Genomic DNA, 27,582 nt, shown 5'->3' with positions numbered 1-27,582 from the left:
ATTCATTGCTCTCTCTCTCCCCCACACACACAGTCACACCTGTACTCACATACAAGACACACAGGAGCCCCCACTCTCTCAGCCTCTGTCACAGTGAGCAGGTATCTGCTCAGACTCATTGGATTTAATTATTACTGCCACACAGTCTTACTCCTGCAAACACCTTCTGACACTTGTAGATGCAGACACTCATTTGCCCACAGACTCTCACACTTACCCCCACACTCCCTGCACTTACACTCACCTTCAAGAAGGTAACAGCTGCAATAAAAGGGGAGGGAGCATCTGAGTGGGAAGTGAGGGGAGGGGGGGACGGATACCCAGCGCTGATTGGCTTGGAGGCACCTAAAGGTGTGGTCTATGTGACTGCAGCATGTGAGGAACCAACTGTGTGAGAGGGGGGAGAGAGAGAGGGAGCGGGAGGGATGTGAGAGAGCAGCAGCCTCCCTGAGCACAGAGCTGAGTCCTGTTCATCATCAGCTGCCTCTACCTCTCCTCCTCTCTTTTCTCTCTCTTTTCCCCTCTTTATTTTTTTCTGCCTCTCTTTCTTTCTCCTTACCACGTCTCTTGGGCTCAGGTCTCTGTCACCCCTTTCCCTGCGGAGGATTCAGGTCACATCTGTTCCCTGCCTGAGAACAAGACATGGGGGTGAGTATAGATCCTGAGGGTCACATTTTCATTTTTAAAAATCCCTGTTTAAATGTGTGGGAGGCCATCATTCCCAATCAGTCTTATCTGCAGCATGGGCGATGTCCATAGACCAGGACAGGGGCTAATCCCAGCCTGTTCACTGCTCTGTACATCCCCTCAATGCTGAATTCCCCCCTCCCCCCATGCTCTGTGTGTTTAATACCCCATGGCTATCCCTGGTGCTGAAAAGCTGCACACACCATATACTCGCTGATTAATGCTGTGTACCTGTCCATGGTGCTGAATTGACTCAATTCATTGATTGATGCTGTGCACCTGTCCATGGTAGTGAATTGACTTTCTGTACACACTGATTGCTGTGTGCATGTTCATGGTACTGCATTGACTCCATTGACTGTAGGAAGGGATGTTCCTGGAGTGGAATGTAGAATGTTTGTTCTAGATTAGAATGTCTGTCTCTCAGTGTTCTATTGATCATGTGTTCAGTGTCCTTCCCTGGCATGATACATTTATATGTGTAGATCTCTCTGCCTCTAAGGGATGCACCAGAAACCCATTGTTCCGCAGTCTTGCTTGGGAGAGAAGGGGTTAAAACTCCCAGGGTGACTTTGCTTGTGGATAATAGTTGTGCGCTGCGCATTGCGGTGTCTTTCCGTCTGTCTGTCACCATACAAGGCAAAGGGAGGGCTGGAAAGGAAATACAGAAATGGGATGAGATCATGTATTCTTGAGAGAGTCACACACAGAGAAAGGAGGAGAACGAGAGAGAGAGAGAGAGAGAGAGAGAGAGAGAGAGAGAGAAAGAGAGAAAAAATCCAGAGAGAGAGAGCAGAATGGAAAAGGAGACATGATGACAATTGTGGAGATGTAGAGATTAGGAGGGTGAAAGAGAGAGGGGCAGGCAGAGACATGTGATGACTCAAAAGCCGGTAATGGATCAAGAGAGATAAGTTAAAAGAGAACTAGTGCAATCTGTTCCCTAACCAGTCACACCCGGCATGTTAATTGCTCTCTCTGGCATTGAATAGGTTAAACATAGCAAAAGGCACCAAGTGTAACCTGGCAGACAGGAATATATATGGAGGTAAATCACATTTTTTTTTTTTAAATGAGGCTGCACTGTGAGAAGGGCACCTCAAGGTCAGAGAGTGGTTTGCTGCAGTGGGAATCTGCAGAGCAGCAATGCATCCGGCAAGCATAGACCATTTTCTTGTTGCTTCATCCCTGTTGTGCATGCAAGGGTTAATGCTATAATTAATTCTCCAGGGTTTTCATATTGGAGCAAACAGTCCCATTGCTGCTAGAACTGTATGCAGAGAATTGCTTTTTCTGTCTGTACTATAGCAGATGAATAAAATTACTGTAATTAAGGAATTCATCAATTTCTCTTATTATTAGATATAGCTTTTGATATATCATACTTCTTTTTACAAAGTACTGTTTGTAACGCAAGTAAAAACCGGTGTCTCCCAGTGGAGTAAAGGTTCAAAACTGGGCAATTGAAAAATTCTAATGAGAAGATAGAGAAATGAAATATACAAAAATGCAAAATGATTAAACAATTTGCTGGAATCACTAACTGTTGGAGAGATCTGCAGAGCATTGGTCAGTTAACCCCTACTTTGCTGGTTGTCTGCAACGGACGGTAAAGAAGCTTGCTAACCAGGCTCTGCTTTTCACTAATGGAGAAATTGATGCATCAAGACAGCTATTTTATTAAACTGTTTAATAAAGTGCTTTGGTTCTCAAGGGCATGAACATACATTGTATAGAACCACCAGTAGTTGGCAGTTGCTCAGAGAGACTGCATTGAATGCATTAAAGGCTCAGGAGTCCATAATGTCATTTCTCAAGGTCATAGTGTGTGCCCACTCATACTCATGTAGTGCACGCCCCTCACTCACTCACTCACAGACACACATTCACTCAGCTACAACCCCTTGCTCACACACATTAATTTACAGACACATTAACTAAAATATAATACTATCTCACATGTGTGCACTATATGTGCAAATATGTACTCCTCTAAGCATAATCCACCATATTTAGAATAATACATGGATTTAAGGGCAAGCACAATCTTTAATGACCGACAAATCAAGTATATGGGTGTCTTTGCATTTATGTAAGGCATTAACAGGCGCATGTTAAAAAAGCCTCTAACCCAGGAGAGAGTGCTGGGGATGTAGAGGAGGGGGTAGGGGGACGGAGTGACATATGGCAGGGATCTCACTGTGGATAATCTCCATGCTAGCATAAAGGAGGGGTTTGATTCAATTCTGTATTTTGCATGTGGCAAAAGATCAAAGATATCAGATGTAACCTTGATAAAAGAGAAAGTTAAAAAGAGATGAGAGATAAATAGGGTAGGTTAATAAAGGCCTTGGAGTGATGGGATGGGTTAATAAGGGAGGGGGCGGAAAAAAATTGGGAAAGGAAAGAGACAGGGAATTGCTGATGGAAGGGGTATGAGACAGTGATAGGTAACCTTGGCTTTCTGAATGACTCTGGACTACATGTCCCATGATGCCTGACAATCTTAAAGATTGTCTAAGCATCATGGGTAATACAGTTCTGAAAACCTGGCATGAAAAAGCTAGATGATTGAAAAAGACTGATTTAAAATAAAAAATAATATATTAGTAATGGAGATTAGGCAGTAAGATGTAGAGAAAGGTGGATGTAAGTGAAATATAGACAGAGAAGGGAAGGACGAGGAGACACAGGCGATAAGCTGTGCATGGCAATCTCATTAAATTAAATGATAAATAAGGACGAGATGGCTAGAAAGGATGCATATATGAGGCTCGTGGAAAATTACAAATGAAATGTGTGTGAAAATGATATGGAAAAGACAGTAAATTAGGAAGGAAAATTAGGAGACAAAATGGAGGCTGAAATGAATAAAAGGGAGAGGTTTAGAGAGACTGAAAGAGAAGGATAATTAATGTTTGATGTAAAAAGGATCGCATAGCGGAGAGTGTGGGAGAGAGACGTTTATATAAATCTTTAAAAAGATTTTTTTTTTGTTTTTTTTTAAAGAGAAAGATTTAGAGAGGAAAATGGATGAATGAAGGGAATGAATGTCTTTGAGTGGATCCCAAGATGGCTGCTCATACTGAGTCTCTGTAGGACTTGTATCAGGAGGGACTTTGGTATTAACACACTTGGTGCTGGAACTGATACTGATGCAATGTAGGGATATAAAAGACAAATACCCCACCCAACGAACGTTGCCAACTGTTCACATTATGTAATCAGCTCTCTGAATGAGAGTAGTTTTAAAGCTACAGTCTTGATGCATTTATTGCAAATTTACAGGTCTGAGTTAACCTTTTTATCCATTGTTTGGAACCGAGAGCTAACATTCATATGATGTAATGTGGAAAAAGGATCTAACTGGTGCCTCATGCCCACCACTCAAGCTTATTTATAGAGTGTTATTCACTATCAGAAAATGATAATGGAGTGCAGAATTAAGGCTAAAATTGTCAAACTGAGCCTTTTTTTTTTTTTTTTTTATATCAACCATTGTTGCCATTTGGCTATCAATTCACTTCAGTTCTGTATTTAGTGAATACAAAACCTCATTGATTTTGTTTCATACAATTGATTTAATGAGCTTTGTGAATGTGATATCTCATATACAACAGCCAAAGCTCACGTTTGTTAACGATTTGTGTGTTTGCGGGCTGGTGTTCTGAAATTAGGGCGTCCCAGGTCCTCTAACGAGCCTAGTGGCTGAGAGTGAGAGGGGTTGTAATCCAGAATTGCTAATAAGCAGCTGTTGTAATCCAAAATCTAATATCGTTGACAGCTTTTGATTTGCTCATGTGTTTATTAAACCATCACATTTATTGAACAGATGCAACAAAGTCCTTGATGCAAGGCAATATCATTTTTGTTTAACTGTCAGATGTCAAAAATCCTTATGGCTTGGGCAGGCCTCACTGAGCAGAAGTACAGTGCAATTCTAATAGAGAGAGATAAACAGACCACAAGACAATAGCCATTATTACACATTATATAGCAGGCACAGGACATAAATTAACAGCTCTGCCAATGGCTGAAGAATTGCAGCTGCTGTAAAGAGACATAAAGAAAGATGGATGGTATCGTTATCCCAGACTTTAAATCACTGTTCACCTTCCCAAAGTCATGGACCACAATGCATTGTGTTTAAAAAAAAAAAAAAGTATCACGAGATCTGGCAGCAGCCATCTTGGATTCTCAATACATGTGATCAATAAAGATGTCTTTTCTTCGTTAGTCCATTCATGCATGGTGTCTAGAGTAGTAAATTGTGGGAGATGGATAAATAAATTTGGGTAACTCTTGCATTAACATTCTCATGAACCATCTGTCAAGGGTGACTTTCAAATAAGAACTGTCTATATATTTTACTTCTTACTAATTATTGATACATGCAATATGGATACAAAAAGGATTTAAATTGCGGTGTCATAATCAACCTATTGCTCCTGTAACATTTTGTAATTGCCTAATTTATTGTTACATTTCCCCCTTTTATTATATTGAATGCACTGCAGAATAAGTTGGAGCTATAAAAATTGACAATAATAATTAATAGATCAGTTAGTTTTAGCATATCAAAATGTATAAACACACACACACACACACATATTGTGATCTGCCTGTTGTTGTAACAGCAGGGCACGGTTTAGAATACTATAGTGTTTAGTGTTCTGTATGTAATGCACAGTTCACCACCATACATTATAGAGAGGTAGGGGCCTAAGCTCAGGCAGATCCATGACATACATGCACTTACCTGCTTGGGATTAGTGGGAGTTACACTTCTGAGTGGTAGCTGCCACCTTTTATACCTCTGCTGCACCAAATTATTATTGGCACCCGAAATAACGGATTATTATTATTATTATTATTATTATTGCCATTTATATAGCGCCTACTGATTCAGTAGTATCAGTGTAACCCCCACTAATCATGAATTGAATCTGGATGTATTTCGAAAACATCTTGATGTGCCCAAAACCCCTTCATAGCATTATTTGCACACAATACACATTTCATTATTATTAGGCTCATTTCCTAAGGTGAGCATTTTTGTGACTTCAAAACGTAATTCAAACTTAAGGCCAAAATAACCCAAGTTGAAAACATAACCGACTTTTCCTAATTCAGCTTTTTTTTGGCCTAAGTTTTGAAATTCACTTTGAATTCCCAGTATTGTTGATTTTAGTGAATTTAGTGCATCCTCTTTATCTCATATATATCTCATATGAAAGCACTCAATCGTTTTAAGAAATGAAAAAAAAGATGTATTCACAATCGCATAAAAAAGATCAACGTTTCGGCCGACAAACCGACCTTTATCAAGATATATATATATATATATATATGCAGGTGGCAATGGCATATATGCTCAGCTCTTTATATCTTTAGCTCTGCAGTCTATAATTCCATAATGCAAACTAAATCACAGATGTAGATATATATATATATATATATATATATACTACAAGAACAGTCAGAAAGCAATGAGTTAAACATGCATGTAAACCGTATCATGCATGTAAAATATAATACATACGGAGGTACTCTTAAAGGAACACTATAGTCACCTAAATTACTTTAGTTAAATAATCAGTTTTAGTGTATTTCACTGCTCAATTCACTGTCATTTAGGAGTTAAATCACTTTGTTTCTGTTTATGCAGCCCTAGCCACACCTCCCCTGGCTATGATTGACAGAGCCTGCATGAAAAAAAAAACTGGTTTCACTTTCAAACAGATGTAATTTACCTTAAATAATTGTATCTCAACCTCTAAATTGAACTTTAATCACATACAGGAGGCTCTTGCAGGGTCTAGCAAGCTATTAACATAGCAGGGGATAAGAAAATCTTAATTAAACAGAACTTGCAATAAAGAAAGCCTAAATAGGGCTCTCTTTACAGGAAGTGTTTATGGAAGGCTGTGCAAGTCACATGCAGGGAGGTGTGACTAGGGTTCATAAACAAAGGGATTTAAGTCCTAAATGGCAGAGGATTGAGCAGTGAGGCTGCAGGGGCATGTTCTATACACCAAAACTGCTTCATTAAGCTAAAGTTGTTCAGGTGACTATAGTGTCCCTTTAACATTTAGTGATATGGAATAAGGACATTGAAGGACAATAATGCAAATGTAAATGTTTCTTCTACAGAATGTACTTATATGCTTACAGAGCTCACAAAATGTGTCAAATTAAAAAATGATCCAACTCAGACAGTTATGCATTAAAGTGTGAATGGTCTGAAATTTCAAGTGATGTCAAAGTGAATTCATTTGTATCGTAGCAGGCCTGAGAATATAGCTGTTTGGCAGATCTTTTCAAATTTAGCTATAGTGACTTCAAATTAGAAGTTCACTTTCAAATCATTTGGAATTCCCTAATGCCAATCTTTACTCCCTGACAGCAATTTTTCTCAAGGAATGATGTTTCACAAAACCAAGAATTTCCAGAATAACCAAACTGGAATAATAGGCTGATTGAAGATTTTTTTCAAATTCCTTAATATTGGTGTAACTTTGAAATTCCCTTGTCGGCTCCCTATTATCCACAGTTTTAAGAATAATCAAATCATGGCCTATAATTAAGGGCCTATTTGAGCGTAAATTTGCATTTCCATTGTAAATTCTCCACAATTGTTGTTTTTACGAAGAAAACTAGTTTTCAAAAAGCTTATGTAATACTTTGTCTATAACTGATCATCTACTTTAGGGGTTCCAAAAAGGTAGAACTCCAGATGTTTTAAAACTCCAACTCCCATGATGCTTTACTAAAGGCTGTAATACCATCATGGTTACTGCAGTTCTACAACATCAGGGGATCTAACTTGTCACTCATGAAATTCTGTTTTATAGAATGTCTTGTGCATTTTTATCAAGAGGTTGATTTGTTATGTATCGAAGGTCTATTATCAGTTTCTACATGAATCAGTAAGCAGAGGAATTTGTAGCTGGTCCAGAATTTCTCTTGGTAGTAAGAGATCAGGAAGTGTTCTGGGAAAGAACAGGTGATTCGTGTATTTTATGAAGAATCATACGTTGTCTCAATATATCGGTTTAGGTATAAAGAAGGTATCAATAGAAAGTTCTATGAAGAGGTTATGTGCAGTTACAGGAGGCGTTATAGGGAGGGTTATTTGGAGTAATAGGAGGAGTTATAGGGAGAATTATATGGAGTAAAGAGGGCTTACAGGGGAAGGTTATATGGAGTTATAGGAGGATTACACACTGATCAGCCACAACATTAAAACCATCTGCCTGACATTGTGTAGATCACCCTCATGCTGCCGAAACAGCTGCCGCTTGAGGTATATAATCCACAAGACTTCTGAACATGTCCTGTGGTATATGACACAAAGACATTCGCAGCAGATCCTTTGAGTCCCGCGAGTTGCGAGGTGGGATCTCAATGGATCATATTTGTTGTTCCAGCACACCCAACAGATGCTCAAAAAGGTTGAGATCAGGGTAATTTGAAGGCCAAGGCTGCACCTTGAATTCTTTGTCATGTTGCTCACACCATTCCTGAACATTTTTACAGTGTAGCAGGGCACATTATCCTGCTGAAAGAGACCAGTAAACATCATTGCCATGAATGGGTCTACTTAGTCTGGCACAATCTTTACCATCTCTAGGTAGGTGGTATGTGTCAAAGTAATGTCCACATAAATGCCAGGACCTAACCAAGGTTTCTCAGCAGAACATTGCCCAGAGCATAACAATGCCTCTGCTGGCCTACCTTCTTCACCTTGTGCGTCCCGCTGACATCTATTCCCCAGGTTCACAAAGAAAGAGAGAAATAGATAGATTGATAGATGATGAATAGGCTTATGTATGTGTGTGTGTGTGTGTGTGTGTGTGTGTGTGTGTGTGCGTATATATATATATATATATATATATTTGACTTTCTCACCCCAACAGGTAGTATCTTTGTTTAGTCCTCTTTCTCGTGTCCTTTTACAAAGACCTGGAAGTTTGAGGGTTCTGTGCAGTATACTAGCTGTTACTAGAACTTCACTCTGGACAGTGATCTTAGATATCCACCTGGAATCTGCTGAATCCACTTCCCCAACTTGGGAGTCACAGCCCTGAGTGCTGCTATCATAACTGGGACTGCTGCCATCATTTGTCACATCCTTTCTAGCTGTTCTTTCGGTCCCTGGTATTTGTCTACCAACTCAAGTTCCTTCTTCTTGATGTTATGGTCACTGGTTATGAACACATCTACCACCACTGCAGACTTCCGTTCCTTGTCTACCACCATGATTTTGGATTGGTTGGCCAGTATTTGCTTCTCTCTCTATGGATAGGAATTCTCAACTAACCTGTGTGGCACCTCCCATCCAGACTTAGGCAGGTCCAGCCCATATTCTGTGCAGATGTTTCAGTACTCGGTTCCAAAAGCTAAATATACTCAACTGAGTGGGCACTTAAAACAATTCAACAACTATGCAAAATGCCCGTTATAGCTTATCACAATTTATTATAATTTACTAACTAAAACACATATCTATAATAAAAATCAAAATTTTGTAAATACAAATGTATCAATTTAGTATTCAGTGGCCACTATAAAACTTAATATGCTCTTGGAAATATGTGGGGGTGTAAGCTGCAAAAAAGTCCCCTTAATCCAGTGCGCCCAAATGATCCCCCAGGTCCAAAATTGTTGTGATGCCGTAGGTGTCCATGTGTTAGCAGCAGTGTGAGGCTATACAACTTGTTGTGCCTCTCAGTGTATGCTGTCACTACTACCATCTTGCACCCACCAACTATGTGCTGAATTGTCTCTGAGGCTTCTTTCCACAGTCTGCACCTAGGGTCCAATCTGGAGTGGTAGACCAATGCTCCTATTGATTTGGTGCTAAGTGCCTGTTCCTGTGCTGCTAGGATTCGTGTATCAGTGATGTCTTGCATAATCTATATTTAGTAATCTATATTATTAAACAACTCAGTAGCTCAATAAGGAGCCCATTGCATTGCCTCAAAACAGTATGTCTTAACATTGTGTCTTAACAGCACATTAACTGGTAAGGTTTTAGAGTTGTTTAGTAGAAGCCTCTGATCACGGTACAGCATGTATATTAAATATGCAGGACTTATGAAGATCCATAAAACAAACAGATAAATAAATAAAACAAATACAGTGAATCTCCTTCATTTATTTGTGTCTCCGAACAATTGTCTAAAAGTGAAATTACTCTATGTTGGCCAACGTTTTTTAATCTTGTCCACGCTACAGTTGTTAGAAATATAATGAACTTTGAGAGTTTGTGATAAGTGAAAGTTTGTTGGGAGATCTGCAATTCTTATTCTTAATATTCACTAGATAATTCAACAATGGAGATTTGCACAGATGTTCATGCTGTGTTATTCATTAATCTGTAAATTTTTAGTATTTGTAAAGGGAATTGCACACAACTGGCCAGAGTAACCAAACTGGGAAAATAGAGAATATGTCCGGTTCAGCTATTACAGCCCATAAAAATTGCAACTCCTCAGTCATTTATGAACAATCCCCAGTTTACAGAATACCGTGAAATTTGGGATCTGTTGAAGGTGTTTATTTTTGTCCCAGTAGGCTTGTACGATGTATCAGTTATATTAATATTTGGGTTACGAGCTGTGGATCCTTAAGATAATAAAATGTTAATAAGAAAGTTCAGCATTGATTAAGTCTGTGGTGTGCATTGGGATTGGAATGAATGTTGTAGGTTGTAATATACGTGCTGGGGGTTAGGAAACTAATTGATGTTAGGGATTGAGTTATGGCTTTCATAATTAGTACATTAGTTAGTGTTACACAGATGACTTTGCAATGAATACTGCTTGAATATGCATTGGTGGAAGCCCTACATATTGCTTCATTCATTGTATATGTTAGTAGTTTATTGTTTAAATATGCGTTGAGTGTAGTGGAGGCTTGTACAAGGGTTTGGGAAATCTGTGATGGTTTAAGTAACATGTTGATACTTCGTTGAGTCAAGTTAGTTTCTGGGAAACCTTTGTGGGGTTGTTACTGTAGGATTGTGTTATAAACATGGGTATTCAATAATGTCTGTCATATGTGTTGTGAATATAATTTCATGATGATCCCATGATTCAGGTCCATCTCAGTGTCAGATTTTAATATGTACCAACACAATCCATGGACATAATAGTTATTACATCAAAAACAAGAAGGGAAGATTTCAGTCACCCTGGAAATGAGGACGAAAGTCTTCATTGTGACCAAAATCATGTCTCTTGATTGTTTGGTATGGTAAATATCACATGCTTATAACCTGAATTACACACCAGACCCCTATGTAAAGAGAGAGGGGGAGGTAGAAAAGCACATAGGGATGGTGAGAGTGATTTTATCCCTTGTACAGGATGTCCTAGTGTCCACAGGGAAAAAAAGAAGTTGGGTAGTGGTTTGGTCATAAAGATAGCACACTAATTTGCCATAAATTCAGAATCTGATGATAATGGTAATAAAATATGCTTTTGGCACATTGGCTCTGGTCAGGGCATGGTATATTGGGAATATAATATGTTGTGAGTACAGGGCTTTGGGTCAGACAATGGTATTGTGGATATGATATATTATGCATACATGAGATAATGGCCAGTACTTGTTGATGGGGGTGATCATTTATTAGGGGGTGTATTTGTTCAGATTTTTGCTTGATGTCAGTGAGGTCCGGTATTGTTGGACCACGGGGCTTGCTTCATATTGCTAGAGTTTTGAGTTTCTGGGTTTAGGCAAGTGTTGGATATTTGAGAGATAATATTTGTTGGGTGTAACCAATCATGTCAGTGTTTGGTATAGACAAAATCAAATGTTTTTGTGGTTTGATTTTTTTTGTTAAATGTTTATGCTTAGCGCATGGTTTAATGTCATTACTATGGAGATATTATCTTGATTGGCACATAGATTGCAGGTTGGTTGTATTTCAAGCAAAGTGAAATTGTTTATTGCAATATAAATGCTAGGTATTTTAAGAGACAATTCTTTGTGGTGTGAGGCATAATACAGAGAAAACAGCATGTAATTATAAGATTACCATTTTGTTCTCTGGCTGTAGTCCACAAATGGACAATGACTTTCCTGGCAACTAGGTGGTATTTATTTCTGGAGAGATTAGATGCATTTCAGGTGGTGGAGTTTCTGTTCAGTATTACTTGACTTCGAAGGTCAAAGTGTGGATACAGGAAATAGGGTTTGGGTGATAGGGTTATTTCCATGTATTTGAAGTTTGATTCTCATTGAATCTGTTTTTACATTTAGGTGTAAGTTTTCTTCTATTTAGAGGGTAGTCTATAGAAGATCAATATGTTTTGTGCTAGGAAGGTGATTACATTTGGGAATCTGGTTGATAGAATGATCAGATTTTAGGAAATTCTCCATTGTGCTAACAAACTATGTGCTTCGTGTCTGTTTTATCTGTTATAAATTACATATTTTTGTCATTTTTATGTCTTGGTTTCTGATGTGCCTGTCTACAAAGGTTAATGAGATGGTGAGAAACCCACATTTCATGCTGCAGTTTTATGATTAGACCCTGGAAATCAATTATTCAATTTAACGTTGAAAGAATAGTAGGGAGGATATACTTACTTAATGATGTTTTGTAGTATAGTGATAATGTGTATATATAAATTAGAAACAAGTTAAAACTTAAATGTACAATCCACTGTACTCCAAATCAGATACATTAAATATAATGTATGAGTAGTGTGTTTTATTTTTTTCATTTTGAGAAAAAAATAATAATATAAATATATATATATATATATATATATATATATATATATAATCTATCTATATCTAATTTTTTTTATAATTAGGAGACTTTTAGGATTTTGAGATGATGTACGTGAAAGATTTATTATTTAATAGTGGGCTTGAGCTATATTTTTATAGTATCCTTGTGCTTTGTAGAGAGAAATCAATGAACAGATGTTGCGGACTATTGTCTTCCATTGGAGTCATGGGTGAAGTCAGCTGTTGTTTTAAGAATCGGTTCAGATTTGGGGAAATTATTCTGCCTTGTTAGGTTTCTTGTCTGTCTTTACAAAACGTTTCTTTTTCAGAAAAGGTAGATTTTATGTCCATGCTGGTACCACGGGATTCAGCCAGAAATTGTGTTATTTGCTTTTGTTTTGTTTGTTTTTTGTTGGATTTTTCTATTGAGTAGTAACGTGTATTATTATGCCTCTTGTAAGATGCTGCATAGCCTGGGAACATTGATGAGGAATGATTTCACATTAAGAACACGGTTTGGGGTTCTTGTTAGATGGTCAGAAATGTAAACCCTTTGTTGGGACATGAATTTCCATCAATAAGTATTGTGTGAGCTTGCTGCTAGATTTTGAGAGAAACAATTCCTCGTCAATAGTTGTGATGACGGTTTTTTAACATTGGTGAAAATAGCCATAGACTTGATGTTGGAAAAGTTTCTATACTAGGACCTCTTGCTAGATTTTGAAAATCCTAACTTTAGTATTTGAAAATAATATTCTCACCATAGTTCCTGCTCGTGGCATAAGATACTTTTGAATAGGAAGCAGGGGATAGGGGGCACACTGAGAACATCATGTCGTTAACGGGTTCTGCACTGGATGTTGGACTTGGTGTTCTTGCAAGATTTGATATATTTGTGTTGGTTGCTCAGAAGATAATTTTAAGTTGGAGGTAGATGTTGGAGGTAGCTGTTGAAGCATAGGACACTGGAAATGTATTTACGATCAGGTTAGTTTGATGTCCTTAAAAGATATTAATAAAACACGTAAACATCGAGGGGCAATAAAGTGAATATTGGATTCAGAATTTATGATTCTATACTCCTATTTTCTAGGAACTGAGGAGATAACCCTCTGACGTATATCCATAGTAAATTGCATTAAACTGAAAGCTATAATATCACATTTTGGAAAATAAGCAAATTGGACAATGCTTAAAGTTATATTTTTTTGGACTACATTTTGTAAAATTTGAGGCTGATTTAGAACAGATCTATAAAAGAGGACTCTGCCAAATTAAAATTTGTGCTTTTTGCATAATGCATAAAAAAATTCTATTTAGGTTTATAGTTTTTTTTACATATTTGTAAAAAGAAAAATGTGTTTGTGATTTCTTCCTTGCACTTTCCTTGTATTTCTTGTAAAAAATAGAAGACATACAGTCAAATAACAAGATGCCTTCTCAGGACTGAAATTCCTGCAAAAGCGTAATATTAAGTGCAAACTTGGAAAAAAAAGCTCTATACTGGGTTCTTTGCCATTTTTTGGATCAACAGCAAAAACACATGTGTGAAAGGCTCAACTTGATGGACGCAAGTCTCGTTTGAGCCTATGTCGACATGGACATTGTACGCAAGATGTGTCATTCAAGAAAAACCCCCGCCTAAATTACATGTAACTTATTACCATACCTATATAGCATGTATAGTCCCTGCTACATCTGCAAAGTATTTAAAAAATCATGCGCAATGTAAGGATCGTGCATAGTGTTATAACTTTGGCTCTTGGTTTTTAGTTTATCTAAATCACTTATAAACAAACCCTATGTTGGGTTCTTAAAAGTGTCATGATAAATGGCAGGTAATCTGTGCTGCTGTAGGCGCGGAACTGACTTTTGCAAGTATTTATTATTGCTTTAAAATCTCAAGCAACTCTACTGGGGGTGGGGATAGTTTCTGATGAGCAATCTGTGATTTTTAAAGAAGTTGAAGCCAACGCACATTTTTAGGTCCCTACTTTTTTTTATGAGAGTCTCTGGTGCTCCTCTACCGTAGGGGTGCACATGGAACCAACACGGATGAAATTAAAAGTATTTTGCACCTTGGGCAGAATAAACTACCGATGCCGTCATGTCTACAGAACTCGGAATCCAAGGAGACATTAGTTAATCTGGCAGATCATTACCTGGTGCCAGCTCTGTCACTTTGCACCAGCTCTTCTTGTAATGTCCCTTGTCCAGACATAAATAATTTAGTAGCAGACAAATGATCACTTGCGCGTGCAGTACGGTAAATTGCACAATATTGCCTTTCACAAAGTGACGGGTCACTAGTCGCCAGTTGTCGGGCCCTGTATATCTGTGGAATCTCCTCATTCTCCACCTGTGATCCCTGACTGCTCCGGTGGACACGGTACATAGGGAGTAAACTGCAGTTGCTGCAGCACTGGCTCTGCGCCAGAGGACTTTATCTCTCACTACAAATGGCTTCTCCCGCAGTGCTGCAAAGACAAGGTCACCGTAGGACCATCATGAGCAAGGTTATATGTGTGACAGGGAGAGACAGAAAGGGGATGGGGACGATTGGTTGCAGTGGTTTTCTAACAATTAAAATCAATTTCTCATTATATTTAGCAATTCTTTGTAAAAAATATGGGGACTAAATTAAATAGGTGTAAGTGCAGCAGAAGAGAGAATGAGAAAAGGAGGGAAATGGGATGAAAGGGGAAGAGAGAGACAGAAAGAGAGGGAATGAAAGAGAACAGAAGAGAGAGGGAGAATGAGAAAGAGAGGGCGAAGGAGGTAAAGAGAGAGTGAAAGAGTGTGGGTAGTAGAGAAGAAATTAAGAGAGAGAAAAGGTGAGAGCGCAAAAGATGAAGAAAGAGGGAAAGAAAGAGTGGAGAGAAAGACAGCTATAAAGAGATATTGAGAGAGACTGTGCAATAAGAGAAACACAGAGAAAGAAAGAGAACATTAGTGGAAGAAGGGGAGAGATTGAGTGTAATGAAGGAAGAAAAAAGAGGGAGAGAGGGAAGGAGGGAAAGAAAAAGATGTCGAAAGCAAAAACAAGGGAAAGAAAGATAGCAAGGGGGGGGGGAAGAGATAGCGGAATGAGTGAGCATAAAATGTAAAAATACAATAAATAGTGATTAATGTGACAAAGAAAAGGAGGAAGGGAGAAAAGACTGAAAGATAAAGAAAAATTAAATGAGAGAAGGAAAGAAATAAAGGACAAACAGAGAAGCAAATGAGTTAAAAGCAGACAGTGATAAATAAATATATAGATTGTGTGCATTATCTGAATGGAGTGATCCCATACTGTGCGTATCCTTGCAATTATTCCCCGTAATGAACAGGTAATAAGGCATAGGCTGCAAATTAACCTCTACACGACACAAACGTTAAACATTAACCCCTACAATATCCCACCACTAGCTGTTAGTTAGTGTTACCTTAACACTAACATTAACACGAAACCTAGAAATATCAGGTCTACAAAGGGAACATGCATACTGTATTAGGGAAATGTAATGCCATTTCGGTGCTATATAGGACTATTCTGGCCAGGTTAGGGTGGAGGAGAGGTAAGGGAAATGTAATGTTAGCAGATTCAGAAAGAGGGAATCACAGAGGAGAGGGAGGGGAATCTGTCACTGCGTCTCTGCTGCCCATCCGTCCGTGGCAGGGTTTTTCGCTCAGCGCCATTTTAGAATGTTGATTCACTTGCAGAAAATGTGTCTGATCATTGACTCTTCATGAATGTGTATCGTAACATGTTAAGACGAGAGAGGACTTTGCTTCAATACACATTAACCCATTCACTGCCAAAAAAACACATACGCAATTCTACTCTTATTTTGTAGTTCAAAGCTCCACTTACCTTTCTGATCCAGGAATTTATTTTAGGCTGTCGAGAAGTGAATATCTCGGACTCATTCTATTACCGTACATCTCTGCAAGAGGCCTCAAAGGGACGCTGTGACTGTGAGCACCATAACCATTATTGTAGGAGGGGATTGTAGTGCAGGGAGTATTTGGGTTTTTCTAGTGGTTCCTAAGGCTCAGACCCTGATCTACTACTTTCATAATTTAAACGTTTCCCTTTCGCATTTTTTTTTAACTCAAAACCAATTTGTCAAAAAAATAAAGGGGATGGCATCCAAAGATTCATTGTTTCATATCCACCATTATGAGATATTGAGACTGTGGTGCTTAATGTGTCCCGAATCTAGACATGATACAAAATGCAACTCTGGATTCTCAATTAGAAAAACGTGTCGCCCGTACAGCATTGCTGTGATGCATGATCTTATAGCAGCCAGATTTATTTACTATTAAAATGTTAGATTTTTTTATAGAATTTTGTTACAGCACGCAACAAACGTAACTACAGTAAACCAATGAAATTCAATTTCATTAGTACTACAAATCAAGGTTAGTACCAACCTCTTCATTCTCACCTTATAAAAACAGGTCTAGCCCTGCTTATGTGGGATAACTGACGTCATTACTAATGCATGAATATTGCCCATTAAAGTTTAATTCAAGAGACCTGTTGGAGTCTTTAGCCACGATGTCACTTTCAAGGCCCTGGCATATTTTGCAAACACTTCCTGTAGGCAGCATGCCCGCATGGTGTGCAGTGATCTTTCGAATAAGAGAACAGGATATGTATTTACCTGAAGCTGATAATGTGTAGTCCAACGTCTCTGGCAGACCAAGGTCTGCTGGTGGAAGATTCTGTGCAGTGTGCTTTCCAGCTTCATAGACAGTTCGACCACAAAACCCAGAGATGGTCTGAAGATTGCGTTGGTGTTCCAGGCCTGCATGTGGAGGAGAAACCACTGATGCTCGAAGCTAACCTCTGAAGTGAGAAAATTCATCTGATCAGATGACGGTCTGCTTTTGATATATTTGTAAAAAAAACAATAGGTGGCCAAACTCAGACTCAATGGAAGACAGATGAACTGGCAAGGGTAACCCTACCACCAGAACTGAATACAAAAAAAGACATTCAAGAGTTGTTGTAACCAAAAGATACACACGTCCTTGAGATCTAGGTGTGCAAACCAGTCATTCCTAAGCAGTAGGTCCCACAGAAAATGGATGCCTTACATATTGATGTGTCTGAACGAGTTGCGGTGATGCAAGTTTTTGACTTGAATCTCCAGTTTTCTTTTTTACTAGGAACAGGTTGCTGAAGAAGCCACCCTCAACTGTGAATTGAACAGCCCCACTGGAGAATAGTTACTGAATTTCCCAGTCGAGGGATCTCTGTTCCTCTGAGGTCTAAATCGGTAGAGGAAAGGATGCCTGAACCAGATGGAATTAAACTCTACCACATAGCCTTGCACTGTGTGCAAGACCCAGGTGTCAAAGAAAATCACCTTCCATTCTTGCAAGAAAAGAGACTTCCTGCAGTGAATTTGTGTGAAGAATGAAAGAAAGTCCAAGAGGCTCACGTGTGGATAAGCATGCACAGACTCTACCTTGGGAACCTCTGCCTCTGTCAGTTCCCTCTGAGTGGTGAAGCCCCAGTTCCTTTGATCCCAATTCAGAGAGTTTGGAGTCAATACGAAGGAAGGCCATTTTGCTTCTCTCAGTGCTAAGGGCTGCATTTATATTTCCCATCAGGCAAATGGAGCATAGGGCCTACACTCTAATACAATTAGGGTCAAGTTTGGTATCCAGTGACAAGGCTAGGTCTGGGAAATAGAATTTCTTTGCCAATGATCTCAAGAAGTCGAAGCATTTATCCTGCTTGGCCTTTAACCCTTTAACCCCTTAAGGACCAAACTTCTGGAATAAAATGGAATCATGACATGTGTGACATGTCATGATTCCCTTTTATTCCAGAAGTTTGGTCCTTAAGGGATTAAACACTTCTCAAATCCCTGTGTTGGATATCCTCTTGTCTGGGACATGAATACCACAACGATAGAATCTAACTCCGTAGTCTGGGCATTTGGCCCTGTGGAGATTTTATATCTTCTTATCCAACTGCTTTCATAGCTGATCATATCTGGATAGATGTTTAATAAAGGACCAATCTGAAGATCTTGGGGGTCGAATGTACCTGAGATCAAAACTGCATTCCTAACTCTATATGTCCCTCTGCCCCTGCACATCCCCCAAGTGAATAAAAGGTTAAAAAAACCTTTTTTCACTTATCTGATTTCAGTGCTGAGGTCTTCGGCATCTCCAACACCAGTGGTGGGGTCAACCTAATGTGCGTGCGCTGCAATGCTCATTGCTTTCCTATGGGGATTTTCAAGATGCTGGACGTCCACATGCAGTGTTGTTTCATGGAGTTAGACCCGGAAGCACCTCTAATGGTTTTCTGGTAGACTAGACTAGAAGCAGTCTTAACCTTGCAATGTAATCATTGCAGCTTCTCTGGAACTGCAATGTTTTACATTGCAGGTTTAAGGGGACAGAGGCATTGCACCCAGACCACTTCAACTAGGTGCTCTGGATGCCTATAGTGGCCCTTTAAAGGCATAAAGTTGTACACCAAATCTAAATTAAGCAGTCATGAATCAGAATGATGTAACAGATATGAGCAATACTCTGACCTGTGCAACCATCAAGGAGCAGTAAAGAAAGAGGAGGTGTTTATCTAATGCTAGCCTTTTATAGCCTCCTAATGTTTTTTGATTGGTCAATAGTTCATGTTCTGATCTGCCTGCTTTTAAAGTACAGTAAAGAGAGACTAGCACAATATGATGCCTCCTGTCATGCAAAATTCACCTTGTTCTTTCAGCTTTCGAAGCTGCCTACCAAACAGACCAGCAAATCCACCATCCTTCTATCCGTAGTTATCTCTGAGTCTCAAAGTCTCAAGGGCTGGCATTAGAGGTTGAGTCAACCACTTCTTAAAATAGCAACCTTGGATATAGAGTTACACAAAAAGACAGATGCAGCACACAAATAATTGGAGATTACAAACAGAGCTACACATATCACTCAAGATTACTGAGAGATGATCCTTGTTCATAAAAAGCTTACAGTCTGAAGACAACTGTCTTTTTTGCAACAACGCTGCTTATTTCAGTTTTCCGAAACTTTTTATTTAATTGGCAAAGCACTAGTGGGCATCCTTAAAACTTTAAAGCAACACTTGAAATTGTTATAGTGCCTGCAGTCCTGAACGCTTGCAGGATGACTCAACCCTAAACTTGGCAGCGGAGAAATGAGTAATGTGTTCATTTTTAATTTATTTCATTTTATTACATGGGGGGGGGGGGGGGTGGGAAGAACTAATTGATGAGGGGCATCAGGGCTGTAACATTAGGAATATAGATATTTATTTCTAATGCTACAGTGTTCCTTTAACTTACGGAGAAACACAACCAAATCATCATGGTTATTTGAACGCCACAAGTATCACACATCAATCGTTTCCCATTGTTGTGTTATAATCAACAAACCAGTGGCGTCTACAAGTCTAGGCATCCATTAGAAAAACCTGAGGTTACAGACCAAAGATAATGCTGCCAAGAAATGAAGATATTATTTAAATCCCTCTTGTGGCCATAACTGGTGACGCAAAAAAAATGAAGAAAGATATATTAGTCGTGGTACCTCTGAAATCTCACTTGTAATAAATTATTTAATTTTCCTGTATATAAATGTACAATAGACAAAAATGAGACTGGTTTCCAGTTGCCCAATTTTTGCCCTTTGCATGTTGAGCTATACACATCTCAGCATCCATTTTGTTTACAATTTCTCACATACCCACGGCCATTTTGTGTTGTGAAAATGGTTTTCTAACAGAATAGTGAATAGCAACCTTGGATTCTGTTTCTTAGTAAAAACGAAGATATAAAATATATAGATTTAAGCAAGACAAAATTACATCCTAAAACATGATTATATGAATACTAGTTCATAAAAATTTAATTCCCATGATGCCTAGCAATCCCAAATATCATTGCTAAGGAAAGCGTTACTTGTTGTGCTGACAAAAGTAAAGCTGTTTTTAATTCCCATTACATTAGTAGACATATTGCACATTATATCGTTTTCATTATTCAATAGATTGCTCGGGCTCCGATAATTTAATTCACAGCTGAGATAATAACAGCCACAGTCAGAATTATTATATTGATCTAAGGAATTAAAGAATACGGCAGCTATTCAAATCAAACTGTAAATTGACTGAAGAGACTATAGCACATATTTAGACATAAATAAATAATAATAATTCATACTAAACTAAGTTTATTGCCTCGATAGTCTCCGTCAATCCAATGTTCTCCCATAAGAAGGCAGTGGGAGGCTAGTGCGCATGCACGGCAGAACGCCACAATGCACCAATCAGATCTGATTGAAAGAGTGGAGTTTTAGTCCACTATTTTGGTGGAAGCTTCTCTAGTGACTGAATAAATGGGGGGCTTGGGGGGTGGGGGACATGGAGATGAAGTGGCCTGGGTGTCTGTAGTGTCCCTTTAACTGCGTGGCATTTTGAAAATGGCAGGATTTTAATTCATGCTGCCCCCACCCTGATAGCGTTAGTGCTCTGGGAGTGCAGATTTAGTTCCTTGCTTTGAGAAATTCTGATCAGTAACAATAAAAGAATGTTCTCATCTAGTGCCACTGTTTTAACCGCAAACAAAACTATAAAAATACATCAAATCGAAGGCATGGCAGGCCCAAAAATAGATGTTGGCCTAGGTTGAATGGCTGACGTCCCGCATAGACAGTTTTGCAAGTTTTTTTTTGGCTGTTTTTGACACAATTAAATCTGCTATGTTTTTTCATCTGTTTCTTTCCCTGACCACTATTTTTTAATGTATTATGTTGTTGTTTGTTTTGTTTTTTCCAATTTATCAGTCTTTCAATCACTTGTCCTGCCAACAAAAGTGTCCTAATTCACTTTTGGATCAACAGCAAAAACAAATGTGAGGAAGGCTGAACTTGATGGACGCAAGTCTCTTTTCAGCTATGTAGCTATGTAACTATGTAACTTTGTATTTTTCTGCAACTCTATGCTTGGCAGTCTTTTTTGAAATAGATAAACTATTTTATAAATATGAACATTTATTTATTTATTTTATTTCTTTATAAAATATTTTTACAGGAAGGATACATTGAGATTTCTCTCGTTTTCAAGTATGTCCTGGGTCCACAAAACATTGCATTGATACAATAGGGTACAATAAAATACAAAAACAATATTAATACACAATATATACACAATTTTACATATTGGAGGACCTCTTTAAAAAAACACTTCCCAAAACACTTTGATAAATCTTGCCGAATGTCTTGAAATTGTTAAATGAAACAAAAATACGCAAAATAAAAAACGTTTGTTGTCTCTACTTTGCAGCCTCTGGTGCTGAAAATGTGTGATCAATTTTATTGTCATTATAATATACTGGTGCGAATTTTCCTAAACTACACAACCTATGTGGTTCCTAAGTTTCCTAAATAACCTGTTGTCAGAAGTTCGGCACACCTGGTAATAAAATTGCTCTGGGTGCTCGGAATTCCAATTCGTATTTTGGTTAAAGGGGTGTTACTTTTCCAATTACCACTGCCTGAATGCTGTATTGCTAACTAAAAAGGTTATTTACCAAAGAGGGAATTCAAAGTGATTTTCACATTTAAGGCTAGAGTAGACAAATGTGTCCAGGTTCGGCTCTACTGACCTAAATATGAAATTCACTTTGAATGCCAGGCTGGTACCATTTTGAGATATAGTCACGTAGTGCCCAAATACAAATTGTTTTAATAACAGAGAGAACAAAATAGGGCTGAATTGAAGAACTTAGGGCAGTAATGTCGAATGTTGAATTTAGGGCAGCAAGCCATAGCAGCTAAACATCACATGTTTAGGGTATAATTTATCTTAATCTAATTTATCAGAAGTGTAATTATTCCTTAGTGGCCCTTTAAAGGGACACTCCAGTCACCATAACAACCTCATCTAAATGAAGTTGCTATGGTGCCAGGAGGCCCCCAGGGACACTCTTAAGTTGTTCTCCAGGGCCAACCCGCAGGTGCCCTAAGAGCCATCCAGTTTCAAACACTGAATTCTAGGGATGCCCCATCATATGTAAAATATACATTTATTTTCCTGTTTTACTTGCCCTGTTGAAATTGGATTTTTAAAAAAGGCTCTTAGTTGTCTAAAGCCTAAGAGTAAGTGGCAGCTGTATTCACATACGAAGGTATATGTGCATGCATAAGGACGACTGCGTGTTTATGAGCAATTAAATTGACCAATTATTTATTATGACATATATGGCATATAAAAAAATAAACAAGCCCATTCTCAATATGATAATATAAATAAAAGGATAATACATATGATAAATGAAATACGTAAAAAAGATGACTGTGCAGAATAATCTCAAATCCCAGTGAATAAGATTTTGAGAATGAGCGACATAATTTACTATGTATACAATGGTGATCTGCGCATTCCATGGTGTGTTTAATTTATAGAAAGACTTGCAGGGGTAGTTTCTAAATTCAATTGCTATTGGCCATAAAAATGGAGTGATATGCTTTTAATTAATCTTACTTAATGCAGTTTTAGCATAGATTAGAAAATGAATTGTTCCACTTCCTAGGTGGTTTTCTAATGTTGATTGGAGAGCCACTTGATTAGATTAGTAATTCAGAGATAAATGTGATTGATGTTATTTTAAGCTCTTTCCCTTGGAGATTTTAACAATGAAATTATACAATTGATTCCTCTGCTAGGAAGAATCCTCTTGCTGAAAGGAGATACAAGCCCAATGTAATCTTGATAATTTGTATTTGATAGCTCTAACCACTGGCTGTGTTTATTAGAAAAATATAAGCAAACAAAGCTGCTCCCCTGTAGTTTACTTAAATTAAAGGATGATATTTTGATTTTTGAGTATTAGACAGTATCTTCAGAGACGAGCGTACTCACTAAACATCACATTTCAGGAATTTAAACTCGGCTGATAAACCAGCTCGGTATCTTAAACGTTTCAAAAAGTCAATGCTTTCTGAGCCGAGTTGTCTTTTGTTGAATTACACAGTTAGTTCAAAATGATCTTCAATTGGCAATCAACACAAGTCAGATGAAATGTATTGGCTAAAAGGACAGGGCTGCATCTAGGAAAGGAATAATGTCACTCGGGCCCTAGGAAGGATACCAGCACCCCATATCCCCCTTAACACTTAGCACATGGCTGTTGAATGGGGCCAAACTTGGCCAGGTATCTTAAAGGTGCCCAGCCCCATCTCACCCCATAGGTGCCTGAGGTTTATTTTGGTTAATTGGGCTATGTTTGCATCTGCATATTAATTTGCCCAGCCCTGTTTTAAGGTGTCAAGAAGTCCTGGTGAGAGGAGAGGGGGAGGGGGGGAGGGGGTTAACATGACCGCCATGTTTGAGGGATCCATGTTTATTTTGCATGGAAGCTGTAGTTTTAAAACATGTGCGGTTCTACGTTCTGGGCACCCCTGTTGTAGAGAATGATTTTTGTCTTTTTTATCAGAGTCACATAATATAAGAAAGCAATACTCTGCATCAATCTAGTTCCTATTTAGGTACATTTATTTAACAGATACTTTTCTAAACAGTTACACATGTTAAGCTAGTTACATATGTTTGCTTAATTATCTTTGTCTCGTCTTTGTTCTATTGAGTTGTATATACTCCATCACATGTTGATTACACTGCCCTATTTCTATAACTTTTTTACACTCCCAGAGAATTCCAGATCCTATGTGATGTGATGTTGTTTTCCAATTTCGTGTAGTGCTTCATTAAAAAAAAAAAAAAAAAAAAAGAACGCTAATCCTCATAACCAATAGAGCACACCGTAGTAGTTATGGTGCCAGGAGTTGCCATGTGCACCACCGTGCTTAGCGCAGAGCTGAGAGCTTCATTCTGAAAGGAACCAAGGTGACGAGTGGATCCCAGGGTAGAAGCCAAACTGTTCTAAAATGGTTTGAGTACATTGGGGGGGCTAGGACACTCTGGCACCACAACCACTGCAATAGTTATTGAGCTTGAAGCGTTCCTTTACCTCAAATATATTTATGTCTGGGGACCTTGGGATTTTTGGGGGGGTGGCGGGAATTTTTTCTGTTGTCCAGTTTTGGTAGTTGACCTTCTGTATTTGCTTACATAATGTCACTGTCATGACATCCTCAGCTGTCAATAATGTAGGTAACTGAAAGCATAGCAGATACAAAGTAAGATGTGTCCTAGCCCATGCCTGTGGTTTAAAAGGTTCTCCTGCACCACACTACTCTCTGTGGTCACCCCAGCTCCTTGCTGAGATCGTCAATCTTGATGATCTCAGCCAATTCAATGCTTTCCCATAGGAAAGCATTGAGAGGCTAGAGCACATGTACGGCAAGACTGCACACTCTGCCAATCAGACGGTCTCTATGAGTTTTATTTGGCTATTCTGACAGAACTTCTGTCAGAGTGACAGTCACTATAGGCATTTAGACCCTACAACGTAGACATCGCCTTTCCTGAAGAAGGATAATGTTTTTATTTGTAGGGTTAAAGATGAAGTAATCTGTTTTAATGGGGCACTTGTGAATCGAAGTGTGGGGTTGCTCAACCAACAGAATCTGATCAGGTCCTCAAATGTAGTTATTTGAATTTTACCAGCAATGTGTGTCTCGCATTTCAAGGGACTGCGTCTCTCTCTATATATAGTGTTTTATGTTTTCAAGTAGTCTTATTCATCTGTTACTTCTCCATCATAGATTGAAGATTTAGCTATGACTGCTATACATTTGTTAATGTTTTGTGTGTTCTCCACTGATCTTGGGCTTCTTTGTCTCCATTTTAACAGTACGGCAGGTCAGACAGTTACCGCGTGGCTACCACGCAGGACAATCAGGATGACCAATCCCCGAAGAAGGGCAAGGGGATCCAAAAAAAAGAACTGGATGAACTGAAGAAAGAGGTGGCAATGGTAGGTAAAGAAAGGTCTGGACATTAATGGGTTGGCAGCATGTTGAGATAACTGACTAATTTTTAGGAGAGGAATGGAAGCATACTTGTATGCAAAATGGCATGTGAGAACAGAGGTGAATTGGAGCATGGTCAAATGTGTCAATAACATAATTTTGCTAAAGTAGTTTAAAGATCAGTTCTGTATGACTGTGAAGAACATCTGCATGTGTACGTATGTGTATGTGACATCACTCTAAGAGGCCAACATGTATTAATGGAGATTGTAAACAGTGTGGAATACAGTGTGTGTAAAAAGTTCATATCTGTTGCATGAAGTTAAGTGATTTTTATTTTGTTAACCTAATTTCTGTTTTTTTTCACAGACAGAGCACAAAATGTCAGTGGAGGAAGTATGCCGGAAATACAACACAGATTGTGTGCAGGTCAGAGACGGACTCATGTGGCGCAACACACCAAACATTGAATAGAAAATATAGTTTGCTTAATCTATGGTAGTACTCTCCAAAAGAATAGAAAAGATATGTGTACACTATCAGAATAATTATATGTATTAGTGCACTACATGTGTTAGAGGCAGTCAGCGTTTTGCCCCACAGTGGAAAAAGACGTCTTCGTCAAGATATGTATAATATATTAATGCAATTACATTGTTCTTTAAATTCTTAATTTAATATATTTTGTTTAGACTTAAAAATTTGTGCTTTATCTGATCCTATGGAAGACTGATTTCTCTTTAAAGGATATGTGACGCTTTAAAACATTTATACTGGGGGTTTCCCATATCCTATCGAACTACACTGACCACGATGCTTTGTCAACCACCAGAATAGCAAATTGTTAATAGAATTTGAAGTTATAAAATATCTCGGGATCTACTTTTGGTCAACCCTGATTTAGACTTTCTCATACCTGGAGTGTTCATGATTATTTCCTTTTTCACACATATTTATGAACACAATCACATGTTTGCTAACGTACACATACAGCTTCTTCTGTGTTTTATCGTGTTAGTGTTTATTTATCTCTTACCCTCTTTATATTTGTTTTTTTAGGGGTTGACAATCAGTAAAGCAGCAGAGATTCTGGCACGGGATGGACCCAATGCACTTACTCCCCCACCCACCACCCCTGAATGGATAAAGTTTTGCCGTCAACTGTTTGGAGGGTTCTCCATTCTTCTGTGGATAGGAGCCATTCTCTGCTTTCTGGCATATGGAATCCAGGCGGGCACAGAGGACGATCCAGCAGGAGACAATGTAAGAAGAATAGTGACCTGTCTCTGTATGTACAGAAAATTGTAGGGATCCTGCTGATGTACCTAAAAACAAAGATATAACATACTGCAATAATGCCTGATATAGAAAAAACACACATTTTACAATTGCACTCACAAGTTAGAGATAATAAAAACACCTTATGGGTGCCACCTATGATTTCAATAGGGGGCTAAAGCTCCTCCTTCGGACTTGTCAACGGATAGGGCTTTTGTGATGTTTCAGCTCACCAAACGATATTCCAGAGGTTTCTTCAAAAGGATATTTATTAACAAATAAAATTAATTACACAAATAGTGTTAAACATGCTGGTCCATCGCTTTTCGTGCTCAAATGAGACCTTCCTCAGAGACCCGTGTAGGTAAAAGCAATGACAACAATGTAATAAAACCTTATGGTTTAAATAACCCTCTCCTACAGTCATTATATAGGGCTAACCCCCAAAAAGTCATTGGTGACGTTGTGGACGTCTTCACCTTATACATACGGATTGGTTGGTGTATTTCTTCCTGCAGCCATCTCTATTTCCTGTTAATTTCGTTCCCCGCTGACGTTTTTAAAAGTCCTGAACTTCTGCCAAAATGACCATGCCTTCCAGGGTGGGAGATCGTAAACATGCAAACACAGGCTCCCCCTGGCGTTCTCCAAAGTGGAAAAAAAAACACAAACTTGTGTTAGTCACATATCTCTGTATACAATTAATTAACTAATGTGCCAAAAATTCGATAGAGTCAACCAAAAACAATTTACATAAACTACTGATACCATCCCACTGACATATACCTCATATATTGCAGTGAGCCGTTTTTGTCACTGATTTTTAAATAATGCTTATGTGTTAATGTTCAGAAAATGATGTATGAACTAAAGAAAATAATTATCAGAATCAATTACAAAATGTCAATGATCAAAAAATTAATAAATCAACAAAAAATGAACAATGAACAAAAAATGTAGCCTCCT

At 38.4% G+C, this 27,582-nt stretch overlaps 1 protein-coding gene across 1 annotated transcript in view; it reads left to right on the top strand.

The window, feature by feature from the left end:
• Positions 1–409: 409 nt before the first annotated feature.
• The window catches only part of ATP1A3 (ATPase Na+/K+ transporting subunit alpha 3), a 57,193-nt gene continuing 30,020 nt past the window's right edge, over positions 410–27,582 (top strand). The window contains exons 1-4 of the mRNA XM_063436257.1: positions 410–648; positions 25,221–25,343; positions 25,708–25,767; positions 26,398–26,601. Of these exons, the coding sequence (XP_063292327.1) occupies positions 643–648; positions 25,221–25,343; positions 25,708–25,767; positions 26,398–26,601 (393 nt within the window). The 5' untranslated portion in view covers positions 410–642. The remainder of the gene's footprint in view (positions 649–25,220; positions 25,344–25,707; positions 25,768–26,397; positions 26,602–27,582) is intronic.

This window comes from Pelobates fuscus, chromosome 11 (genome assembly GCF_036172605.1).
Source record: "Pelobates fuscus isolate aPelFus1 chromosome 11, aPelFus1.pri, whole genome shotgun sequence".
Classification (NCBI taxonomy): Eukaryota; Metazoa; Chordata; class Amphibia; order Anura; family Pelobatidae; genus Pelobates; species Pelobates fuscus.
The sequence above is the reverse complement of the archived record's forward strand: the minus strand, read 5'-3'. Positions and strand labels throughout refer to the sequence as shown.